The 24,675-nt window shown below is 34.0% G+C and overlaps 1 protein-coding gene across 3 annotated transcripts; it reads left to right on the top strand.

Annotated features, from left to right (window-relative positions):
• Positions 1–2,328: 2,328 nt before the first annotated feature.
• Positions 2,329–20,056, top strand: LOC306665325 (cysteine-rich venom protein-like). Of its 3 annotated transcripts, XM_079146730.1 has the most exons (8): positions 2,329–2,586; positions 5,965–6,025; positions 7,172–7,270; positions 10,078–10,168; positions 11,422–11,567; positions 13,072–13,160; positions 15,695–15,783; positions 18,937–20,056. In XM_079146730.1, the coding sequence occupies exons 2-8, from the start codon at positions 5,966–5,968 to the stop codon at positions 19,029–19,031; spliced, it is 669 nt and encodes a 222-aa protein (XP_079002856.1). In that variant the 5' UTR covers positions 2,329–2,586; position 5,965; the 3' UTR covers positions 19,032–20,056. The 3 variants fall into 3 exon arrangements, with proteins under 3 accessions (XP_079002856.1, XP_079002855.1, XP_079002857.1); XM_079146729.1 differs by lacking the exon at positions 5,965–6,025; XM_079146731.1 differs by lacking the exons at positions 5,965–6,025; positions 10,078–10,168; positions 11,422–11,567.
• Positions 20,057–24,675: the final 4,619 nt, after the last annotated feature.

A 24,675-nucleotide genomic window follows, 5' to 3' on the forward strand; every position in this document is an offset into this window, starting at 1 on the left:
ATACAGCCAGAAAGTGTAAGAAATTATTTCTCCAACTATTCATGACAAAAAGACAAAAAAGAAAAAGGGTAATGTATAGCTTCCTGTATACACATGTAAATTCAGGCATTTGAAGGCTATTATTCCTAAATTTTAGAAGACTATTAGACAGCAAAAATCTTAGGTTTCCATTTGAAAACTGTCTGATAAACACAATCGCACACAAGGCCCAGATGACAAAACCCACCATCTCTGAACTCTGCTCCTGCCACCCCTCCTTGTCATGCTGTCATAGCTTAGATTGACTTTATTGTGCTTTTATTGCATGACAGTTCCTTTACTGTTGCAGGACATGCTACTCCACTACCAAAGGACCTTCTCCCAGATATGTACATGTCCCCAGGTGGACTCAGTTCATTTAGGGCCTTGTTCAGAGGCTGATCATCTTCTCAGAGAAAATTTCATCTGTCTCACACATATATAAAATCACATACCTCTCACCTCTTACCCTTATTCAATCACTGTTAATGCTAAGGTTATATCATAAAAAATTACTTATTATCTTTCTCACTCACAAATCTATAAGTGGCCAAGAGGATAGCACCTCTCTTTTATTTACTATTTTACCCCCAGAACCACAGCTAGATCTCACTAAGAATTTTTTGACAGAATGAGGAAAGAAATTGATTTATTGCATTTTAAACCTCAAATATCCCTCCATGCTATTCTATTCACTGTGGAAAAAAAATAGGTTGATATTTCTACAAAAACTAATGAAAACAGTTCTCTCTTGATTTTGCCTCTAAATTGTAGGACTTAGATATGCTCAACAATGATCTCCAGTCTCATAGAATATGTACTAGGATATAGGACTTACGCATATACTCTTATGATGAAATAATTAAAAGACAAAGCTGCAGAAAAATGGAATGAAACTCATTAGATTTTTCTTACTATGCATATTCTTAATAAATCCCCAAACTATTATACCATATGTGGATTGATGAATATTTAAAGAGGGATCCTTATAATCAAAATATTGGCATACAACTCGTATTTTTAGGTCCCAAATACTGAAGTGCTATCAACAAACAATCAAAATACAACAAAAATACAACAAAAATAATTCAATTGTTTTTCAGCTTAATCTTGCTTTCACATGATTTGTTTGCATTTTGTTTCAACATTAATATAACCAAAAGTGCTATACTGGCCAATTTTTTGTTCACTTGTTTGTTTTCAATAAAAGGAGTCCTCACATTCATGTACAATTTATATAACTACATCTCAGTTTTCACAATCTATGGTCATATCATTCTAATTGTAATTTTGGTATTTCAAAGTAGATTAATAAATATATTACAAACAGCTTATGTATTTTCTTGAGACCACTATAAATGTGTAGTAGTAGAAAAATAATGAAAACTCACATTGTCTGACAACCTACTTTGTGCCAATCACTGTAAAATCTCTCCCGTTTTACTTTTATAAAGCAAGTATTCTCAATTTTTAAAAACTGACATTAAAATTCAGAAAAAGTACCTAACTTGAACAAGTTTTTCAAAACTGGTCAATTCCAAAATTGATATTTCAGAAGAGGTTTAATTCCAGAGGTCTTTTCTGTTCATACAAGCAACATGATTTCTTGGGAGGGAAAAACAAGATATAAAATAGAGAAATGGGTTACCTTGCATGCAAGCAGGGATAGTAATAAAATTAACATTGGCTTTTTCCCTGTGAAGTTCAACTCTCTGTATATGTGTACAAAAATGTCACACTCACCTTCTTCATACAGGACATAAACTTTGAATAGTCATTCTAATAGTCTTCCCCAGTAAATGCAATAACACACATTGATAAGACACCTGGGTTGAGTAATAGTCTATGTCAGAGGAAAAGTGAGAGATGACCACAGCTCACAGAATTCACCTTCTTCTGAACATCATTCTCTAACCAGAGTCCAGCAAACTCATCACAAAGGATCTCACACCATCCTCAGAGATTCCAGAAAAGAGGAAAGTTAATACCTGTAGGGCAAGGATCTTTTACTGGATGGCCCAGCAAGGGAAAGGATTATTATCTCTTACATGGATATACTTAACTGTCTCCCTTTGCCAAGTGATTCTGCCCCATGTTTATAATTAAAGGTAACACTACCCCAAAAGCATCTGAGATGGAAGCAATCAGGGAAAAAAATCAAACTCTCTCCAGTTCCAGGATATGCAGAGCTTTATCTGTGAGGTTTCAATCATCAACCACCTCCCCACCCCCTCATCAAACAGGCAGGAACAATATAAGCAGGCAAGTTATCACTAGAACCTTTGCTTCTCTATCAGAATCACAGTAAATAGTAGGGGAAGAGAAGGTTCTGCACACAGAAATAAGAAGGATGCAAATAGAGTTGAGCCAATGCAATCAACTATAATTTTTAAAACTAATAAATATTTTAGAAAAGATTCAATATTACTTTTGTTGCTGCTTTTATTTTATATGCAGTTTCAAACAAGGAGTCCTGTGTGCTATATATATACAGCTTCAGAAACAGAAAATGACCAACTCATGCTACCTGTCCAGAGGATCCAAAGGAATTTTATATCAGAAATAAAGGTAACATGAGTAACATTTCTATAAATGACAGAAGTTAAAGAAAGGTTAATATTAGTCGAATACTTCTTCAGATTATTATTTAAATAATTCTAGTAACACATAAAAGCATAGAAATGAACATGAAAATATTTGCTTCTAATTGCATATTAAATTTTAAATGCTATTCTTTTTTCTTCTAGGAAGATCATTTATTTAAATATACATCTTAAAGAGTAAAAGTAAGGTCATTTACAAAGTATTAAAATTTATACATAGTTAAAATACTACTTCAGAGTGTATATAAAATTTTAATTCTTGCAGCCAAATATAGTTCTGTTAACCAAACATTCTTGGGATAAAAATGATTTCTTAAAGACAACAACAAAACAAAAATATTTACAGAAGCTTATATATTTTAAAGGATTAATTACAACTTTCCATTACTTATTGTGATAACAAATATATTTTCATGGGCCTTTTACAGGCTTAACAATGAAATATAAAGATTTTTTTAAAACAGCAACTAGATTTCATGAATGTTTTCAGTCTCATGGCAATATAATTATATGTCTCTAAACAGCTTAGTGAATATTTTGATATATAGAGTGAAATGCATAATCAAGTAATTATGATTACTTAAAAATGATAATCTACTCCAAAATTTCAACATTAAATGCCCCAAAACATTGTTCTATTGAGCTAAATGTAATTTTGTCTGTGTAAACTATTTCCTAATTTTTTTAGACAATTGCAAAAAAGGAAGGAAGGGAAAGAGGGAGGGAGAAACTGATAGGAAGATGAAAAATACAGGCAGAAATAGCTAAACTAGGCAATTTTTATTGGAATGGAAAAATATTTTTAAATGAGTTGTCCTAATGACGTGACACTTTTTTGTCTCTATGTACCTGATACTCCAGATAACTCATAAAAATGAAATCACACATCTACAAAATTGTCCTTCGTATCTGGCTTCTTTTAGTTAGCATAATGTCCTCAAGTTTTGTCTCTGTCTTAGAATATGTCAAGGTTTCATTTTAAGGTTAAATTCCATTGTGTGTATGTACTACATTTTGTTTATCCATATGCCATAAGCCATTTGGGCTGTTTGAAGCTTTGTGCTATTATGAATGATGCTCTTGTGGACATTGGTACACAAATATCTTTCTAATTACAGCTTTCATTTCTTTAGGGTGTACATTCACACGTGGAATTCCTAGGTTGCATGGAAATTCCATTACTTAATTTTGGGAGGAATCACCACATTGCTTTCCACAGTTACTACACTCCAGTTACTATGCCCCAGCAATGCAGAAGCATTCTACAGCCTTAACAACACTTGTTATTTCTGGGGTTTTCTGTTTGTTTGGTTTGGTTTGGTCTGATAACTTAATGAGTGTGAATTATAGTTCACATTTCATTGTGGTTTTTATTTGAACTTCTCCAAATGTGAATAGTTTGAGCATCTTATCTTAAACCTATATTTGTGATCAGAAGATACAATCTTAAGTAGTGTTTTCTTGAGTAGAAATATCTATTCGAGTCTTTTGCCTATTTTCTCACTCACTTGTCTCTGTTTAGAATTTTTCTGGTGAAAATATATTATTCTGGTATATACGCACACACACACACACAGAAAGGCCACATATATTTATATATGTATATATATATATGTCCTTTTAAAAATATTTATTCAAGTCTTTTGTCCATTTTCTCATTCATTTGTTTCTGTTTAGAATTTTTCTGGTGAAAATAAATTTTTCTTATATATACATATATATATACATATGTGTGTATATACATATATATACACACACAAACCCACACACATACACAAAGGCTATATGTATATATATCCTTTGCAGAAATATCTATTCAATATTTTTGCCCAATTTTTAAATTGTGTAGATTGGGGTTTTTGTTGCTTTATAGATATTCTTTATATCTGTTAAGTATTAATTCTGTATCACATATATGAATTGCAAATATTTTTCTCCCATTGTGTAGGTAGCTATTCCCTCTCTTGATAGTATTTTTCGACAGACAAAAATTTTAAATTCTGATGAAACCCAATTTATCTACTTTTTTTTGTTACCTGTGTTTGTGATATCATCCAAGACATCATAGCCAAATTTGTCATTAAACTTCTCCTGTTTTCCTTAAGAGTTTTTTCGTTTTAACTCTCTTTTTTTTAAATTTTGGCACTTGATGCTATTTTTTAAATTACTTTTATACATAAGGGCTCAACTTCATTCTTTCACATGTGAAAATCCAGTTTTTCCAAAGCCATCCCTATTCCCATGAAAAGATTTCATCAAATGTTATTGTTAACCTTGCTGAAAATCGTAACACCATAAATGAGTTTATTCTGCACTCTCTTTTCTTTGCCGTTGATCTACACGTCTTCACTTTTGCCCATATCACACTGTGTTGTTTGCTGTAACTTTGTAGTAAATTTTGAGAACAGGAAATATGTATCCTCTAACTCTTCTTTGTTATAAATTGTTTTCACCATTCACAGTTCCTTGAGATTTCACAGAAATTTTAGTATGAATTTTTCTACTTCTACAAAAAGCATTTATCATCAGTATTTTGATAGAGATTGCATGGACTCTATAGTTCACCTGGATCTTCTTGACATGTTAACAATATTGTCTTTCAAACCATGAATACCGATATTATTATTATAATTATTAACTAAATTAAATAAGGAAAACAAAACCTGTGAGAAAAATAGAAAGCTTCAGACCCCCTTTTAATACAAAACATAACCCAGGTGGATTGTGAATTAGTCATTGCAAATTCTATGCAAATATAATTGGTTTCATGGTTAACAGAGATGCATGAAGGGAGGTGAGCATTCTGATATCTGAAGGTACCTGTCTAGAGCTATCAGACTTAAGAATGTGTAGAGATTATATGAAGGAATTGCTTAAAATTCAGAGCTTCAGCTGTCACCTTCAAAGACTCTGATTATGTAGGATCTAGGAATATGAATCTGAGCAAGCATCCTGGATGTGGTTGATGCAGTTTCTCTACAGATCTTGTTTTGAGAAACACTGCACTGTACAAGGCACAATTGAGATCAGAGTTTATTAAGATCATGTGAATCAAATGCTAAAAAAATAGTTAAGCTGTGAAGGATGATTTCCTTTTTCTGTTTTTATCTAAGTGGTAAATACCAAAATAGCATTAAAAATAATAAGTCAGTCTACTCCTCAGTAAAGAATCATAAGGTGTGTTGATTATAGGGGGTTAGGAGGTTAAAATAAATGATTAATGCACTGCCTGAAAAAAGAGTATTGTCACAGTTTGTTCCTGGGAGATGACAGTTCAGCATTACTCTTTTGAAGGTGTGCAAAATAATAAGCATTTAATGAAACAGACTTTTGCTCTTTTAAGGATGTATCTGCTCCATTTGCTATTGTGTCTGGACTCTGTTCTTCATCGCTCCATGCAACAGGTAGGAGCTGGGAACACAGCACAGAAAAGCAGACTGAAACTGTCTCTGCACATAGTCTCCTGAACTCATGGGAAGCCCTGCAAATGTGTTGCTCTGTATTAATCCTGACAGAATCGTTTATTAACCTGTGAAGGAAAGCAAGAAAAAGACCATAAGGAATGAAAGTAGAATAAAAGCGTACATATTAATATTTATTTTTTTCCTTCCCCTTTCTTCTCCCCACCCCCTGCTCCCTCACCTCTATTGATCTTTTTTGCTGTTTACCCATAGTTATTTTTTAATTAATTTCTTGTGGATGTAGTAATTACATTTAAAAGCAACAAGGAAAATTACCCAGCAAATTAATAAATAGAGTACCAAGTCGTACTAGATTTTAAACCAAGTATTCAGAATTTCTCACTGAAATGAATAGTATTACTTTGTGATTTATACTTCATTTTTAGCAAGCACATTCCTATTTGGTTAGCTTGATAATTTAAAAATATCAATTTCAAAATGTTACATACATGCAGTGGAATATTATTAAACCTTTAAAAAAGATAGGAAATTCTGCCTTTTATGATAATGCAGAGAAGCCTGAAGGACATTATGCTAAGTGAAATAAGCCAGACAGGGGGAAAATAATACATATTTACTCCATCTTACTTACATGTGAAATCTAAAATCATCAAACCCAAAGCAAAATGATGGTTGACGGGGAGGGTGAATTGGGAGGTACAGGTTGAAGTTTACAAAGTTTCAATTAACAACCCCAAGCAGTCCTAGAAACTAAGTTCAACATGGGGCTGTCGTCAACGATATTGCATTGTATGCTGGAAGCCTGTCAAGAGGATTAGATCATTTGTTTGAGGCGGGCAGGGGAGGAAGGAAGGAAGGAAAGCACAGTTATGTGAGGTGATTGGCATATTAGTTACTTCGTGGTAATTGTCTGACAATGGATACATAAACCAAAACATCAAATTATATACCTCAAATATATACAATTTCTATTTGTCAACTGTACCTCAATAGGGCAAGAGGCGAAAGAAAAAAAGAAAAAGCTTACCTTTGGGGAATAGCCGTAGAAGCCTCCTGGGTGAGCCCAGAGGACAGCACCGCATTACGAGGCTGGAGCAGTGTGTTCATCCTTGTGTATCTCTCACTTAGGCTGATGCTTCATTGTCTGACTTCATCACTGAAAATGAAGAGGTACAAAATATAATCCTTGGTCTTCACAATGAATCAAGATCATCAGCAATACCATCGGTAAGTAATGTGCTGAAAAGGTAAGATCAACACGCACACACACACACAAAAAAATTTTTAATCTTTCACCACAGCTTCCTCTCAACCAAGAAGCAATGTTTTCAGCTTATTGGTAACTACTGCATGAGATTTCCCACAAATTTCAGCTACATTCTATGACTGTACTTACCTAGAACACTCTCACCAAGCCTTCCATGAGCCACTCTGTCCTTTTGAAATATTTCACTTTTTTTCCACCTCTCCTCACTTTGCTTGAAAAAAATCTTACTGGTCTTTGGAAGGCCATCTAAAATGTTCTTTTTTACATGAATGCTCTCATAATACTGTGAATCAGATGTGATTTATTGGGGGAAGGCAGCAGGATGATTAATGCAATTGCTCTCTGAATTCTCCTTTTAAAACCTTAAATTTTCTAATGGCATTTAACTTATTTCTTTTTGTTGTTGTAGTTTTTGGATTACATATTACTCATTATTCTTTCTTTGTCTAACACAGTAATGTACATATAGCATATACTCTCTAAAAACTTACCAAATACCTTGACCCTCAAGGATTATGTCTTAGAAGATACAATGACTATAATTTTGAACCCAGAGCTGAATCCATAAGATGCAAACCACCGAGTATCCCAAAATCTGTAGTACATTTAAGAATAGCCACTTAACTCTTGATTTACTCTATAAAGAGTAAATATTGTATTATTATATTCTTCAGAGCCTCCAAAAACAGTAATATTGAATAAATATGGTGAACACGAAAGTTATTTAAAGGCAGGTGTCCGGTCTCAGTCTTAGGCCTGTCAATTATCCATTGCATGTTTTTATCCTTTAACTTAAAGGTGGTAATATTTCCTGTGTAATGCTGTATGAGAGAAAAGAAAATGATAAAAAGATTTTTAAGTGGAGGTTTCTTAGCATTAAGGGGCACTGATATCCTTTCAGGAGTACTGAGACAAGTTCTGGTCTTTTTCCTTTTCTCACTATGGCAAAGACCAATTTGGAAATAAAGATAATAGCACTTTTTTATAAATACTAAACAGAGGGCTATACATGACTGTCACTAGAGATGGACTAGGAAAAAAATGATTTCCAACCATACAAATAGAATTGTATTTCATAACACCCAAGAAACACTGGTTATGCCAAATTCCTGTATATTCCCATATATTCCTATATTTGGTTCCAGAATAAAAAATTGTCAAGAGGTCGTGCACAATGAACTACATAGTGAACTGCCCACTTCCTGTGCAAACATAAGTTCTCTAAGTGTGGAGGGTAATGCAAGTAGCCTCATGCTCAGGAGAGGAGGCACAGATATGGATTGGATGAGCTCAAATTCTAATTCCAACACAGACTAACAATGTGTTCAGGGAAAGTTTCTTGGTTGCTTGATATTAGTTTCCTTATTAAAAAAAAATTTTTTTTAAATGCCTATCTTGTTAAGTGGTTGGGCAGATTAAGTGAGAGAATACAGGGAAAGTATTTATCAGACAATATCGTTGAAAGCACTCAAAAAACTGTCATACTGTTCTTACATTTTAATCTCACATGCTTACTGGTTGTCATTTCATCTTAAAAATCTTCCTTAAAAGTTACAAAAGTCACTTTATAGAGATGGGCAGAGTCCCATAGCATCTGTAATTGGGAATTTTTGGAAATATCCCTGAACAGAGAAGTTGCTTCTACAATCAATGCCTAAAAAAAAAAAAAAAAAAAACCTTTGGTATTGAGTGCTTGCTTAGCATGTGCAGGGCCCTGGGTTTGATTTCCAGAACAACCAAAAAAATAAATAAAAAATAAAAACAAAAGAGAGAGAATCTAGAGACAATGCTGAATCAAAGCAGGATAATACCTATATAGACTCACAATATATAGAAAAATTGTGCCCAGTGCCTAATGATTATAAAGGCCAGAATTTTTTAACTTCTGATCTGCCCCATGGGCTTTTATGCTGGAGTCTTTAGGAAGTTTAATCTATAAGTTCATGAATTTTTTGATAGTGTATGCAAAATATTGCAGATAGAAATGCTTCATATTTTCTCATGGAAAGATACATATCTTTCATCAGATTCTTAAAAGGTATTATGGTCTAAAAGAGGTTAGGAATCTCTGGCCTAGCCTTCAATGTCCTACAAATTGCCCCACCTCACTGGATCAGTATGAGCCTGTGAGAAACAAAAAATTGTGTTAGCATTCCTTGGAACACCATACTTACTCTCTAGTACTAAGTGAGCAAAATATATCCAAATTTATTTATTCTGCTACCTAAAGGCTTTAAAAAGAGTTAGGGTATTGAATATATACATAAAATAGGCAAAAATACCAAGGGGCAATGATTAAATATTAAAATTGAAGGATACTGACAAAGAGGTTACAGCAAGAAAGGGGGAATGAAGGAGTTAGGGAGCCATTAAAGGAGATGAAAATTTCAGTGGCTGATAAGGAGTGCATGGGATTAGCTTTTAGCAAAAACAGTGATGGAAAGGCAGTAGGAGTAAAGGTCAACCAAAACCAAAAGTCACTGAGAAAAAGAAGTGATTCTAATCTAACTTGACTGTAGAAGACACATCCAAGAGGTAGTTATATGTAAAGATTCAATGAGGAAAAAACGATCCAGATTTTGGAAAGTTTAAAGAATAACTAGCAGAATTTTATGAACCCAGAACTTTAAAGGGGGAAGAAAAAAAACACCACCAGGGAATAATTCCTGAGAAATGAGTGGAGTAAATAAGAATCATATTTGTTAGGAGTGTGTATTATCTCTTTGGCAAATAATGTGTATGAATAACATTTCTGTATTTCACTGAGGAATGGAGTTGTGAAGCTGTTACCACTGTTCAAAGTGTAGCAGATACATATAAGATGGCAGACAGTTCTCCAGATCAAAGTGAAGTGGATGGTAAGTCATAGAACTTTCCCAAAAGTTGTGTGCTATAGATCACTAGCCACACCTTGAGAAAAAAACCCTCCTGAAGGGATCCTGTAGCTCTCTATCATTTCTGCACACATCCAGAAGTAAGCCGATACTCAGAGTAGCCGGATCCATCACTTGGTATCGTTCAGAAACGTGGCAAACACTGTCTGTTGTTTCTCTGTGGACATTAAGGTGTTGTCCTCAAGCCACCTTGTCTTTCCCCTGGGGTTCATTGCCTTGAAATAATCAGCTTTCAGAGGATTAAATCACCATCTATTCAAAAGGCAAAATAATAATAATAATAATAATAAAAAACATGGGATTTGAACTCTTATTTTTTCTCTCTTTCAGCTTCAAATTCTTTAAAGTAATACTGAGTTGTTCTTAAACTTTCCAAAATACTATTCTCTACCTTTATGTTTGATCACATTTGAACCTTATGCCATCAATAAGTTCAATAAGTACTCCAGACTTTCCTACCTTCAATATCTCCCTTTTTGCAAATTTCTCCTGCTCCATCTACAAATAGACCAAAAAAATCCTAATAATTCAGCATTTACCAGATTTTCTTTGCCGTGTGTCTGCCTCCATACTGTTCATTCATATCTCGTTTCTGCTTTGTCACTTCTATCACTCTCTTAATATTAATGTTTACAAATGTTTTAATATAAGAAACACACAATAGTTCTTATTTGGGAAGATGACTTGAAAATTCAACAGGAAGGAAAAATGAAAAAATAGGGAGATTTCTCATACAATCTGGGTCAAACATTGGATATTTATCTATAACCTTTCTCTGGTTGGACATTTTCTAAGTTATTTATGTTTTCCCAAAGACCATCTTTTCTGGAAAAAAAATCCATACGTATGCCTCAAATATTTTCTGGATTTTAAATAAAGAATGTTCTGAAGTTTCAAATCTAAAAGTTCTTGCAGCCTTCTATTTTCATCACTTACTGCAAATTGCCTTGAAAAGGATAAATTCCATCAATGCATCCATTTAGTTATCATACTTTGTGATCCAAAAGAGAAAAAACCTACTTAAGAATTCTAATTAGCTCTTGGGAATTATTTTTATGATCTGAAAGAATTACTTTCCATTAGCGTAAAATGTGAGAATGTGAAATGAAAGGCAGACAACAGTGCATAGCAAGGCCAAGGAATGACCAGCCACATCATTATCACTAGAATAATTGCCTAGGAACTAAATCATTCAACTGGACTCGTCTTTTATTCAGATGAACCATACGGTGAAAACGTATTTCAATCACCTAATGCTATCTCCTGGGAATCTGTCATCTTTGATTGGATATTACAGGATGCTATATTCCTTTCTGATACTGGAGCCGTTTCATCAGAAGCCCTATTTCAATCTTGCATCCAGGTATGAAGGAAGGAATTCAGTAATCATTGAATTCTCCATCTTAACAATCAGATCATCTTTGCTTCCACTTCAACCAACACACCACACATACACACATACACACACACACACACACACACACACACATACACACACACACAGGAGAGACATTCACACACTAGAGAATATCACTTCTTTTAACAAGTTTTTTCTTTACATTTAAAAGATCTTTGGAATGCCTAGCAACAGACATCTGTAATCATCATCACTTCTTTCTGATCTAAAGTAAGTGTATCACTTTTGAGAACATAATAATTCTAGACATTAAAGTGACTAGAATTAGAAACTAAGGAAAAGGTTGCATTTGTCTTGCCTTTATAAACCATGTAAACTTCTCCATTTAGTTGACAGTCTCCATCTACATCCCCTCTTCCCCCCTATATCTAACTGTTTTGCCAGGCACACCCTTCCTGAGCCTCTGCTGTATATGCCATGTACTGTGTGCTTTCTAGTATATTAAATTACACAAATATATTAACCTGTGTGAAAATTAGAGTTCTCACATATGAGGCAAGGAAACTGAGGTTCAGAGAAACTTAAGTAATTTTATTAAGGGCACAGAAACAGTATGCAGCAGAGATCTTTAGATATAGGATTATGCTGTTTACACAGTTACCTCTTGTGAGACCACTATTCCAATTATCACCTCTTATCCTAAAGAGTTCCCTCCTATGCCTCTCCACTATAAAACTTTTTGCCTGATTAAATATCCTAAATTATGATACCTTTTTAACCTCTTCCTACAATTGAAACCTATTCATGACGGTGAGAGTAAGGAATTCTATAGCTATATTCATAAAAATAATTTAATCAAAGCTATTAAATAGAAATTTGCTAAACGATGTTTGTATTTTAGGATTTGCTTTCAAAATCTTAAATACAAAAGTGTAAAATGTCAATACACAAATATCTGGCTTGGAAGAATGGCAAATAGAAAAAAAAAGGAGAGGGAAGAAAGGGAAGATTTTGTAACTGACATTTTACAAGTGCCCCTAAACAGTGCCTTCTCCCATAACAGATGATGTGGTGTGCTTGTACAGGCAATTCCATGAGAATGGAACCAAATTAATATTACCAATCCATGCATATGGCCCTTTTCTTACTGCACTGGGAGGTTTGTATGTAAAAAACAAGGAAGAAAATGGGGGGGGGGGGTAGAGAGCAAGAATTTATAATGTCAGGTCTAGAAATTTCCTCCATTTAACTTTTTGATACCTTCCTATCTTGCATAGTCCAGCAGAAATGAGATGGTAGGAAAAAAAATCAATACAGAAGAAAAATCTTCTATATTGAAAAAGCCATAGGAAGGAAATTAACCATTGGGCTTTCTAAAGGCAGCGAAGCCACTCAGAAGACAACAAAGAAAATAGAATGGATTACTGGTGAAGCTTTAGTGGGGCCATAATTAGATGAAGGCTTCAAGACAATGTGGCCAATATGTATAACCTAATGTATTTATCTTCAGGAGATTCCATATAACAGTCATGAGATTGGATATGGTGTTGCTCACAGCCCCAAAGATGAATACTTTCATGCCCCTCATTACGGTTCATTGTACGTATGATTTATTTCATATCAATCCTTCATATCTCTTTACTTCAAAGTCAATGCTTACTCCTTCTTCATTTGCATTTTTTGCTATGGGAAGTGATGAAATGTTATATTTTGTAATGTAAAGCCAGATTTTAAAACAGGAGAAGAGCAAGAGGAAGATGAGAAAGAATGCTGAATCAAAAGCACAAGCACTACACAGAAGCAAAATTAAAATTTCAGAATTTTGGAATTCTAAGTTCTAGGACATAATTTTTAAATTACTAATTTTAGATAACATCTGTAAATGGGTTCTCTTCTGGAGAATACATGTTGATATATTCTAGAAAGAACAAAGAGCTTCCTTTCAGACTCATTTCTTGTCAAGGGTCGTGTTCCACTCACTTTCTCTGAAGTTAGGATCCTGATAAAACCCCCAAGAAATTCTGGAACAAAACAGCCTTTTGGAATGATGGATATTATTGAAATTATCTAAAGATCAAATCACAGGGTCTAGAAAAGAGCAGATAATTATAAAACAGTTCCTTTGGTCTGGAAGACCCTTCCAAAGTCTGATTTATTTCAATGATCATGCCAACATCACATCAGTTCTTGAAATATTCCCCATAAACTTGAATGAGCAAACATACAGAAAATGGCTACACCCACTAAGAGAGAGAAGTATGAAACCATAATAACCATTTTGAAAACTTTCTCTGATTCTAATGTTTAAAATAGATCAAGGTACTGTCTTGCCTCATGACCATTGTAATGATGCTGATGAAAACTATAGCAAGGGTAGGGGATATTGCTCAGTGGCAGAGCACGTGCCTAGCATGCCCAAAGCCATGGATACAATCCCAGTGCCAGAAAAGAAAAAAGAATAAACAAAAAACATGAAAACAAGGACAGATAAAGCCCAGGTATAGGGATGAACTGGATAATTATTTTGCCATGGACCCTTAAGCACATATAAGTTTTTTTGAGTAAAAGTACATGTTTAGAATTGAAATGTTAAACAGTCAAAGGAAGAATAAAACCTTGGAACAGCAGAGAAACATTGTGAAATCTATAAAAAGAGAAAAGCAGCTAGAGACAATATTAAAAGATTGTTTACCTCATGAAATAGTCTCAAATTAATTGTCAATTCCTCAATGTGAAATTGAGGATTTTATCAAGCAATGTTCATATTAGTTAGAGTATCCAGAAATGGCAAACAGCCTCAAGTGATTACTGTTTTTCCATATTTGCCAATTCAATTATTATTGTGCCAGTTTCAAAATCTTAGTCAACACTTTTCATTGGATAAAACTGTAATGTGCATTACCATTATAACCACTTATGTTATTTTAAAATATACTTACACACAAACAATTCTATGCTAATACCATAAAGGAAAATCAGAATCATAAATAGGTTAGCAAAACAAAAATGTAAAAATATTCATAAAAGCAGTATATTGGTAATTCTTTACAGGGGCCATTCATTCACTTTAAAAAAAAAAAAAAAAACAGACCAGATGGGTGTGAAATATAAACTGCAGCACATGAATCTAGCCTTAAAAATTATCCTAAGGATTAAATAATAAATAAAAATATCTGGAAGCTATCATGCTCAGGGAAATAAGCCAATCACCGAAAACCAAAGGTCGAATGTTCTCTCTGATAAAAGGATGCTAACACACAACAAGGGAGAGGTAAAGGGAAGAATAGAAATTCGTGGATTAGACAAAGGCAAATGAAGGGAAGGGAGAGATGGGAGTAGGAAAGACAGTAGAATGAATTGGACATTACTTTCTATGTTCGAATATGAATACACGACCAGTGTAACTCCACATCATGTACAACCACAAAAATGGGATCCTAATTACAATAAATTATATGTATAATACGTGAAAATATACTCTAGTGTCAAGTATATCTAAAAAGAACAAATAAAACAAGAAAACCTAAAAAAAAAAAGAAAAGAGAAATACATAAATGAAAACATAGTAACTTTGTCTTTGTGATCCAAGGTTGTAAAGCCACATTCATGTGCCACCTAAAACCCTCTCAACTGCCACTGGTGTTGCACACTTTGCTCTGTGAAGTGCTGGCCTCTGTTTTCCAGTCCTCAGACATCCTCGTTCCTCATCTATTCTTTAAACATGAAAGACATGAAGAAACAAATGAATTCAAGAAGAGGGTCCGAGAAAGCCTAGGACAAGTTGCCCACTTTTGCAGTAGAGGAATATAAGGAATAAGAGTTGGCGTTCTCTAGCTTTTTAGTTTCACAGGAGTTTAATTAATTTTGGAATGTTTTTGTACCAAGTGTGAGGGTTCTGTGAGGTCATATGTTTCAAACTCTTCTACCCTTCCATTAGAACTTTTTTCTGCTGCTTGTATTTCTTTTCTTGTAACTGCTCAGATCTTAGATCCCATGAAAAACTTGAGTCAAGGTTTAATATAAAATTCTTATTTTAATGTAAGAATTTAATCTCCATGGTGCTTTTGTGTTGTAACACCAGTTAATATGTATATGAAAATTATTATTTTAATTTTTGTTTTATTACTGTACAGAGGAAGCAAGCCAGATTCAATCTTCACACCCCAGGATGAAGGGTATGAGAGTGGTCCTTGCCTGACTGATTACAGCCACGGTTTGTGCTGTAAGTCTGGGATGAAAAAAGTCACCTTCTCCTTCCCTACATATTACTATATAACACTATTAAACTGGATGCACTGGTGCATAGCTGTGATTCTAGCTACTCAGGAGGCAGAGGCAAGGGAACCACAAGTTCAAGGCCAGACTGGACAACTTAGCAAGATCCTATCTCAAAATAAAAAGGACTGAGGATGTAGCTCAGTGTTAGCCCACTCCTGGATTCAATCTCCAGTGTAAATAAATAGTAAACAAATGAAATAAACACTATCAAGAAAACTGGAAGTTAGAAACAGAGATGAGATATAAAGGGCTTCATACTTACTAATATGTGTATATTTTAAAAAAGTGTTATTATATATAGAGGTATAGATAATAGATGTACACATATTGATAATAACAAAGGCATCATGTCCCCTAGATGTTTACATGGATAAGTAAATTAATATTACAGAGATAAGCAGATCACTAAGCAGAAAATAAATATTTAAATCTTACCAATGAAATACCAAGAAAATTAGAAATATTTTCTCAATGGATTACATAACTTCACATCATGGAGGTATTTTTAAAGGTTTTTTTATTTTTGTTTGTGGGTTTGATTTATTTTCTCCCAATCTAAAAATGCTGTGATCATGAAGGTGAGTAGTTATTTCTTGGTATATTTTTTTAAGGCTAAAATATCCTCATTTTAAAAAAGGAGAGGTAGGGGGTAGGGGGTGATTCAGTGGTAGAGCGTGTACTTAGCATGCATGAGGCCCTGGGTCAATCTCCCAGCACACACACACACACACACACACACACACACACACACACACACACAATCTTTGTTACCTCCCATTAGTCACCATTAGTGTCTTTATTAGTCACCTTTCCCTACTTCTTGGTGTGTACTTGCCAACATCACTGATATCCATGATAAAAATAAATGTTATCTTCTTTGTCAACATGTGTGATTTCTCCACACTCCTTACTTCTTCACTATCCTTCTGTCTAGTATTTTATCCCCTCAGGGCCTTGTACTCATCTTTCATAAAATGAAATGAAGTGAACTAATCTTTGCTAACTTCTTCCTAAAAATGCTATTAAATCTTCAGGAAGAATTTATTATGTAACCAAATATAATAAATCATAGTTTAATTCCAGAGAGATTTTATAAGATGACCAAAAAGAAGTGGCACTGAATTTCACTGTAATCTGCATCTCTTAGTAGGACTGATCACATCTGACTAGGTTCTCACTTGCATACAGAATTCCAGAAGGTCTTGATGGGGCACCTCCATTATGAGTCTGCAGAATGAGATTACATCCATTAGGCTGATAGGACTTAGGTGAAGATGACTCCATGCTAACATTCATGCTCATTACATCATCCCCAACCTGAATATTTGTACAACCTTGTAATGAGCAAGACACTTTTAAGTACGTTATCTTTAAAATCCATTCAATCTACTATGAGATAACTATTATAATGCCCACTTTATAAAGCATAAAACTAGGATCAGGGAAAAGATCATAATGCACTCCACTCTCCTCTTTTTTTCACTTTGTTTCCATATGTTGAACCCTTGGATCCACACATGATTCTGTGAGTACTTAGTATACCTCATAGTCCCCAACTTTGCCCCAGCTGTTTGATGGTAGGTGTGAAAGTCTACAAAAAGTTATCTGTTGTTATTTCTATGATTATTCAAGTCGTGCAAATGATTCTGCTCAGAAGTACTAACAATCATCAGAAGTATAAATTTGTTCAATTGTGTTTTGTTTTTAAAAAGGATATTGCCATAAAAAAATCCACTCAGTCTTATAGCCTGCACTAGGGTGTGAAGAGTAAAGATAGCAACATATATATTAGGGTAGCTTAGCAAAGAGAAAAAAATAATTTGTACAGTTGAATGAACACAAGATAGGATAAAAATATTATGAATTGAAATGTACTATATGGGACATAAATGGTATAGTTGGAATGTATATTGAATACCTTAAAATTACATGAAGAATCTAATTGTACTATAATCCATATTTTGTAACTGACCTATGCATTAGGCTCCAAGCAATACAGTGAAGTTCATTCTATAATAATCATAAATCTTAGTGCATAAAGGGACCTAAAGCATCAACAAAACCAGTCTCGTCTCTTTGGATGTGAAGGCATGAAGATAAATCAGGGTGAAATGTGTGGCACAGTGCCTCACAGTTTGTCAACACAGCACTAGAACTCCCGTCTTCTTGTTTTCCCAGAAGTGGGGATGGTCCTCTGCCAGATCGTGAATACCACACAGTAATATGGAAGAAATCATAGAGTGAGGTGACTTTGACTGCTGCAGCATCACTAAGGAGTATTCTGATTGATCAAATAGTCCATATAGCATAAGCCATATGTGAAATTTAATTTTTAAAGAATTCAATTTTTTTCAAAAAAATTAACTTTTTAGCAGAATATGCATAACAGAAACTAAATAATACATAAAAACATATGAAGAGTTTAAAAGATTATATTTTAGAATCATCAAGAAAGGCATCTTAAAGTATAGTAAATGAGAGTGGAGCTCTGGAGTTCCAGTTATGAACTAACCACTTTGAGCCCTGACTTCACCTGCCTGGCTATGTGATCTTAGGTACATAATTTAACTGTCTGCTTCCATGATCTCTTCGTGTGTACACAAACAGTCATAATAGAAAACTGTACATAGGTACTCAGCATTGGAATGTTGATATGATTATGTTAATTTGTACACTAGTCACTTAGAGTACTTCTTAGCATACAACAGAAGCATGGTAAATATTTTTAATTATTTCTGCTGTTAACATCAATTTTAGATGTAAACATTGTAGATGCTTGATAGGCTTTTAGAATCACTTCAGGGCATGTTCTGAAAGATGCTTACTACTAGTTGTGATAGCAACGTATTTAAACATACATCATTTGCCTCTTTTTATTAAAAAATAATAAAATAACCTAAAACATTGACTATTGCTTGAATATCAGATGTCTGAGTGAATCATTAATTGTATCTATGTCAATATGTATGTTAAACATACAAAGTTCAAACTTCATTTTAGATCAATTTTCAACTTGTTGCCTCTCCTTGAACTCTTACTTAAACAATGACAATTTATCTGTTAATGAGCAATAACTTTGCATTCTGCTTTCTTTCAGCTAACCCTTGGAGATCTCACAATAAAGGTGGCAACCATGAAATTTTGCAAGATCAAAGCAGCGACGAAGTACAAACCACTTGTAAGGCCACATGAGAGTGTAAAGACAATGAAATAATATATATTTGGTCCTTGGCATTTGTTTGTACATGAAGCAATAATCATGTTTTAGTCAGAATGGTCTCTGCAATTATAAAATACAATTTTCCATGTATTTCAGGATTTACATTTGCAATTATACTGCAATGAAAGCATCTTCAGGCACAATTACAATGAAATGGAAACCTCTTTTGGAAAAGTTATGCTTTAAGATTTTAGCCAAAATTTATATAATATCTGACATTGGTAGTATTAGGCATAGGCTACAAAATCAAATTTATTTTCTCATTTATGATTTCCTATTGATTTCATTGGTCTTTAAAAAAAAATCACCAAAAATTATTTTTCAAACACACCCTTTTTGTAATGTTTAAATAAATGTTGGTTACTTTGTGTACTTTTTCTACCAATAAGAAAAATCAACAAACAACTAACTTGGTACATTTTGTTTGCTTTTTGCCTTTATATAATATCATATCCTTTATCTACAGGGCCTTGTTCTGAAGGCTAGACTCTCTTGCAAACATTGCAAGAAAAAAGTGATCTTGCTATCTGCTCAGATTTGTATGAGTTTCCCTTGGCTTTAGGATAGGAAGTTATGTATCCACTTGCCTCTAACTATTACAAATTATAAATTATACCAAATAACACCTGACATTTACTTAAAAATAAGTGTCATCATAATGTTAATTTTTGTTAGATTGTTTTGGGTTAGAAAAAAATATATTTAGCTACTTAGTTTCAATTTAAATTGAAGATAACTAGAGCTCTTTCTTGATTGAGAAAATATCAACTCATGCATAACCTTTTGCTAGTTACAGATCTACCAAATTTTAAAATATTAATTCATAGTATACTCAAGTCTCTTCTTTATTTATCAAATCTGTGCTATTTGATTTATACCTGATGTAAATTGTTCAGGAACATTTCTGCTTTTCACATGAACTTCCTATTTCTTTTCCAAGTAGTTGACCTTTTCTTTCATAGCAGTTAAAAGCAAAATATAGAAATTTACTCCCCCCCCACCAAAAAAAGACCTGGCATTTTTCCAATATTATACTTCTGTAGATGACAGTAAAGAAGATAATATAAATATATTTTCTAAGATGCTATTATTCATCTTTTATTAATGATAAATCTATCACATTGAAAATTGCATCTAAAAAGGCCTATCATAAATGTTCATCAACATAAAGTAATTTCTTTCTGTTTTCTCCTAGTTCACAAAATGTTATATTTTGAGTACCCACAAATCTAAATACTAAAGACTAGATTGGTGTGTTTACTTATATATATAATAGGTACACTGTGTTACAGAACTGGAAACAAGACAATGATCAAGGTGTGCTTCAAGCCAAGAAATTATTCAGAAATTCTTTAGTCTTTGTTTTTTGTTTATTTGTTTTCTTCAAGATTTAAGTTCTGAGGGCTTTGGTTTTTTACCACCAGTGAGAAATAAATAAAAGTCCTTTTGAACTAAAATTGACAAAATCCTTTATATTCCTACTGGTCTGTATAATCCATAATCCATCAATGTTTTTAAACATTTGGAATCTCTTTTACTGAAAAATAATGCATAAAAAATTTAAACAATTTAACAACATAAAAATGCAAGTCACATTTATAAGTATTGATAATCCTACCACCCAGTTATGATAATCAATCACTACTATAATTTTCACTCTGTAATCAGAAGCAGCCTTAGAAATTATGAGAATCAGAGATGATTAATGAGTATATTGACTTTCATTCAAAAATTTGGATATGGATGAAATCTGGTTTATATTAAGAATAGCCAGGTACAATGGCACAGGCCTGTAATCCCAGCTGATCAAGAGGCTGAGGCAGGAGGATCTCAAGTTCAAAGCCAACTTCAGCAAAAGAAAGGTGCTAAGCAACTCAGTGAGACCCTGTCTCTAAATAAAATACAAAATAAAACTAGGAATGTGTTTCAGGGTCTAATGCCCCTGAGTTCAATCCCCAGTAACTCCCTCCCAAAAAAGCCCTAAATGAACAATAAAAATACTACCTGAAGTGGCCATCACAAGTCTTTAGATACTGCTTATAACATACATTCAGCATCAGGAAATACTGCTTAAAATGTCACTTTATTAAACTACCTGATTAATTCATGAAGATTGGTAGTTCAGGATCTAAATCTAAAAGGTAGTAGCAGATATCCCCAGTAGTAGGGCTTTGTAGGTGTTGGTCAGTGAGTGGTGTTGTCTCCCTAGGAGCAGAGTTCATGGATCCTTTGAAGTGAAAGAAAATCAAAACAGCAGAGGCAAGAACCAAAAAGCCAAAGACAGTTAATTAAAGACCACAAAATACCCTAATAATTGTGTCCATTATTCTGTGGGCAGTTAGGTCCTAAGTGAACTAATCTTTAAAGCTGGGAGCTGAGATAAGAACAAAGTCAAGTAAGCATATTTACCCTGAGGATTTTCTTGGGGTTTTTTGTTTGTTTTTGTTTTGGATAACTGGAAATGTATTTGAATGTGAACAGAAAGATCTCAGGTTGATGCATTGTCTCAAACAGACAGCACTGTAAATAAAAAGCTCCAGCCATAAAAATAATCCAATGCCCACTTCAAGCAGAGTGACAAACGTCTAAGTAGAAATTGCCAAGTTGTTACACACGGAGGATGCCTGCTGATTTGCTTTTCCTACATGTACAGTGGTTCCAGAATAAAAGTTTACTTCATTCAAAAAATCTTTTTTTAAACATGGAACATAGATGCTTAATTTCTTGTTTGAGTTAAAGTGACTTTTTTTCACAAATGTGTTTGCAGATAAATAGTTTGAGAAATACAAAGTATGGTGGTCCATTTTCAGGATATAATATTAAGCCTCAATTGGATCCAATTGTAGCCCTTCCCTTTTGTCCGCCTTAATTCTAAAAATTAGCCAATCACGTAGATTGTAACTCCAGACTCCTCCAATCAGAATGAAGGGCAGCGCTGTGTTCAGTCAGAAAGCAGACCAGACTATTTGCCCAGGCGCATTTGCTAGCCAGGTTCCTGTAATACGCCCTTCTGGCAGAAATACAGTTTGCCTTGCCAACTGGCTTTCCAGCACCCATTTAACTTCTTGCTGCAAATTGTTATTTCTAACAACAGCCTCTTGATTCTGACTTTCATAAACACCATAAATTCATTGGCAGATCCCACAAGCCCTTGCAGTTTGGTCAGAGTCTCCCACTATGTGAATGTGTTTTTCCTGAGAACGTCTCTGATTTTGCTCAGTAATATCACATATTACTGCTTTCTGTCAGTACACAGAAAGTTTTCAGTCAATATTTTCAGTGAATAGTGAATTAAAGAAGGATATAGAGAACACACTAAATAACCAATGTAAGTGCCTTAGTTACAATCTGCAGGATCCATATCCTCTCTAAACTGAGAATTGTTAGAAGCGTACCAGGAAATACACAAAATCAAAGGTTAGAGACCCAAAGGTCAGGATACACATCCCACCAAGTTTCCTGATGTCACAGCATCATTTTGCATACTTCCCTCACAATTCTTTAAGTTCCAAGTAAAATAATTCAACTGACCAAAGTCAAGTTCATAGGCTTTAAATGTCAGAGTGGAGGGAGGAAAGAAGAACTGGAAATACCTGCCCCGATGTGACTTTCCGCTGTGGAAAGTAAGGCCTTTATTTTAAAATGTATTCAAAATACAAAAAAAAATCTTAAATGTGGGTAGCCAAAAATAAGAATAATAATTGCATTTATGGTGTCCCTACTATACCCATGATTGTTCTACCTTTTATGTGCATTAATATAATGCTCTTAAAGGAATTTATTATGACCCTATGAAATAATTATTCCCATACTGTAAAAAAAGGAATCAAATAACAGAACTTGTGACCTGCCCAAGTTCAAATATCATAAGACACAGAAGATTGGATGGAAAGGCGAGGAATCTGGATTCTCTGAGATTGATTCTAAGCAATGATCTATCCTGCATGCTCCAAAATGTCCCCAAACACTTCCTGCCCCTGCTTGTGGTAATGCTGAAAGTTTCAGGGTACAGCTTTTATGCATTGGGTTATAATTCTGTAGTAAAAATCTTTAGTAAACCTCTACTAATATAAATAGTTCATCTCTTCATACAATAGTTGTACCATCTTTTAAAACATAAAGGTAGCTGAATGCAGTGACCCACATCTGTAATCCCAACAATTCAGGAGGCTGAGGCAGGAGTATTGGAAATTCAAGGCCAATCATTGTGATTTAACAAGACCTTGTCTCAAAATAAAAAAATAAAAGGAGCTATGGTTAATTCAATGGTAAAATGCCCCTGAGTTCAATTCCCAGTACTGTAAAATAAAGGGGGGAGTGTAAATCTGGTATTCGTAAACATGTGGTTAAGTTTTTAAGTGAAATACACTAAACTGGTCTTGGTAGCACATACTTAGAGTCCCAGCTACTAGGGAAGCCAAGACAGGAGAATCACTTGAGCTCAAAACAACACAGCAAGAACCTATCACAAACAAAACAAAAAACTAACAATAAAAATACTATATCACAATATTATTTTAAAATAAGATATCTGTATATGAGAACATATTTGTATATAGCTATGCAGAGGGAGATGAGAAACATGAATTCCAAACTCTTGCTGAACATTCACATTTACTCTGTAGGGTTCTTTCTGATGTGACTCAATTTGAAAGAACAAAACTCTTTTCAGTTTTCATAATTTAAAAACTATAAATATATGTTATTGGACCTGTGTGGGTTTAAGTTATTGTTCTTATCACTGTGAAGGGAAGCCCCTGCCCTAGGGTATAATGCCGGAAAGAAGAGGAGCATACCAAAATCAATCAGCCTGAGAAAAAGAATGACAGTTTTAAAATCAGACAGATTTGCATTTTAATTTTAGGTGCCAGGATTTTCTGAGATTCAGAAGTCATTTAGTTTGTTAGTTTTTTCACTTGTAGAATGATTATAAAGAGAAAAAAACGACCTTGCTGGACGGTTCTAACGATTATAATTAGACATGTGAAGAGCTTGGCAGGAATCAGGTGCCCATGAATGTTAAAAATGCTACCAAATGCTTACTCTGAAGACTTATTAATGCCTACGCTCATCAAGCTGAGGTGTGCTGATAAAATGTGGTGGGGAATGAGACCAAGTTCTAGAAGGAAAAAAAAAGTAAAGACCTGTCGTGTTTTCTAGGAAGTCCTTCAGTTCCCACCTTATCTTTGAAAAGCAGCTTGCTCATGGCCGCGCCTGGCTTAGGTGACTTCTCTTTCATTTTAGCTGCATACTCTTAAGGGCCCAACTGCCTGACCATTAATCAGGCGGGATCTCTCTGGAACCCAGATGCAAATTTCTGTCGCCTGCCCTCCTCCAATGCCACCTTCTGCTTGGCTAGCTCCTCCTTCTTTTTTGTTCATTAATTTTGTATAGCAGCTACCATGGTCATTTTATAATTAGAAAATTTTGGGGTACCTTTTTGGGACATAATTCTTTCTTGGCAAGGTTGAGAAGAGAGAATATTTTTTTAATTTAAAATCTTTTCTATCTTAACCAAATAATTAAGATTCACTTCATCAGTGCTAATACACAGCAATATTATGTATGCCCTAATAGTAATGTGATGAAAGGGCATTTTACCTCTAGAGTCTAATT

The sequence above is a fragment of the Sciurus vulgaris genome (assembly GCF_902686455.1).
Source record: "Sciurus vulgaris genome assembly, chromosome: 7".
In the NCBI taxonomy this organism is placed as follows: domain Eukaryota; kingdom Metazoa; phylum Chordata; class Mammalia; order Rodentia; family Sciuridae; genus Sciurus; species Sciurus vulgaris.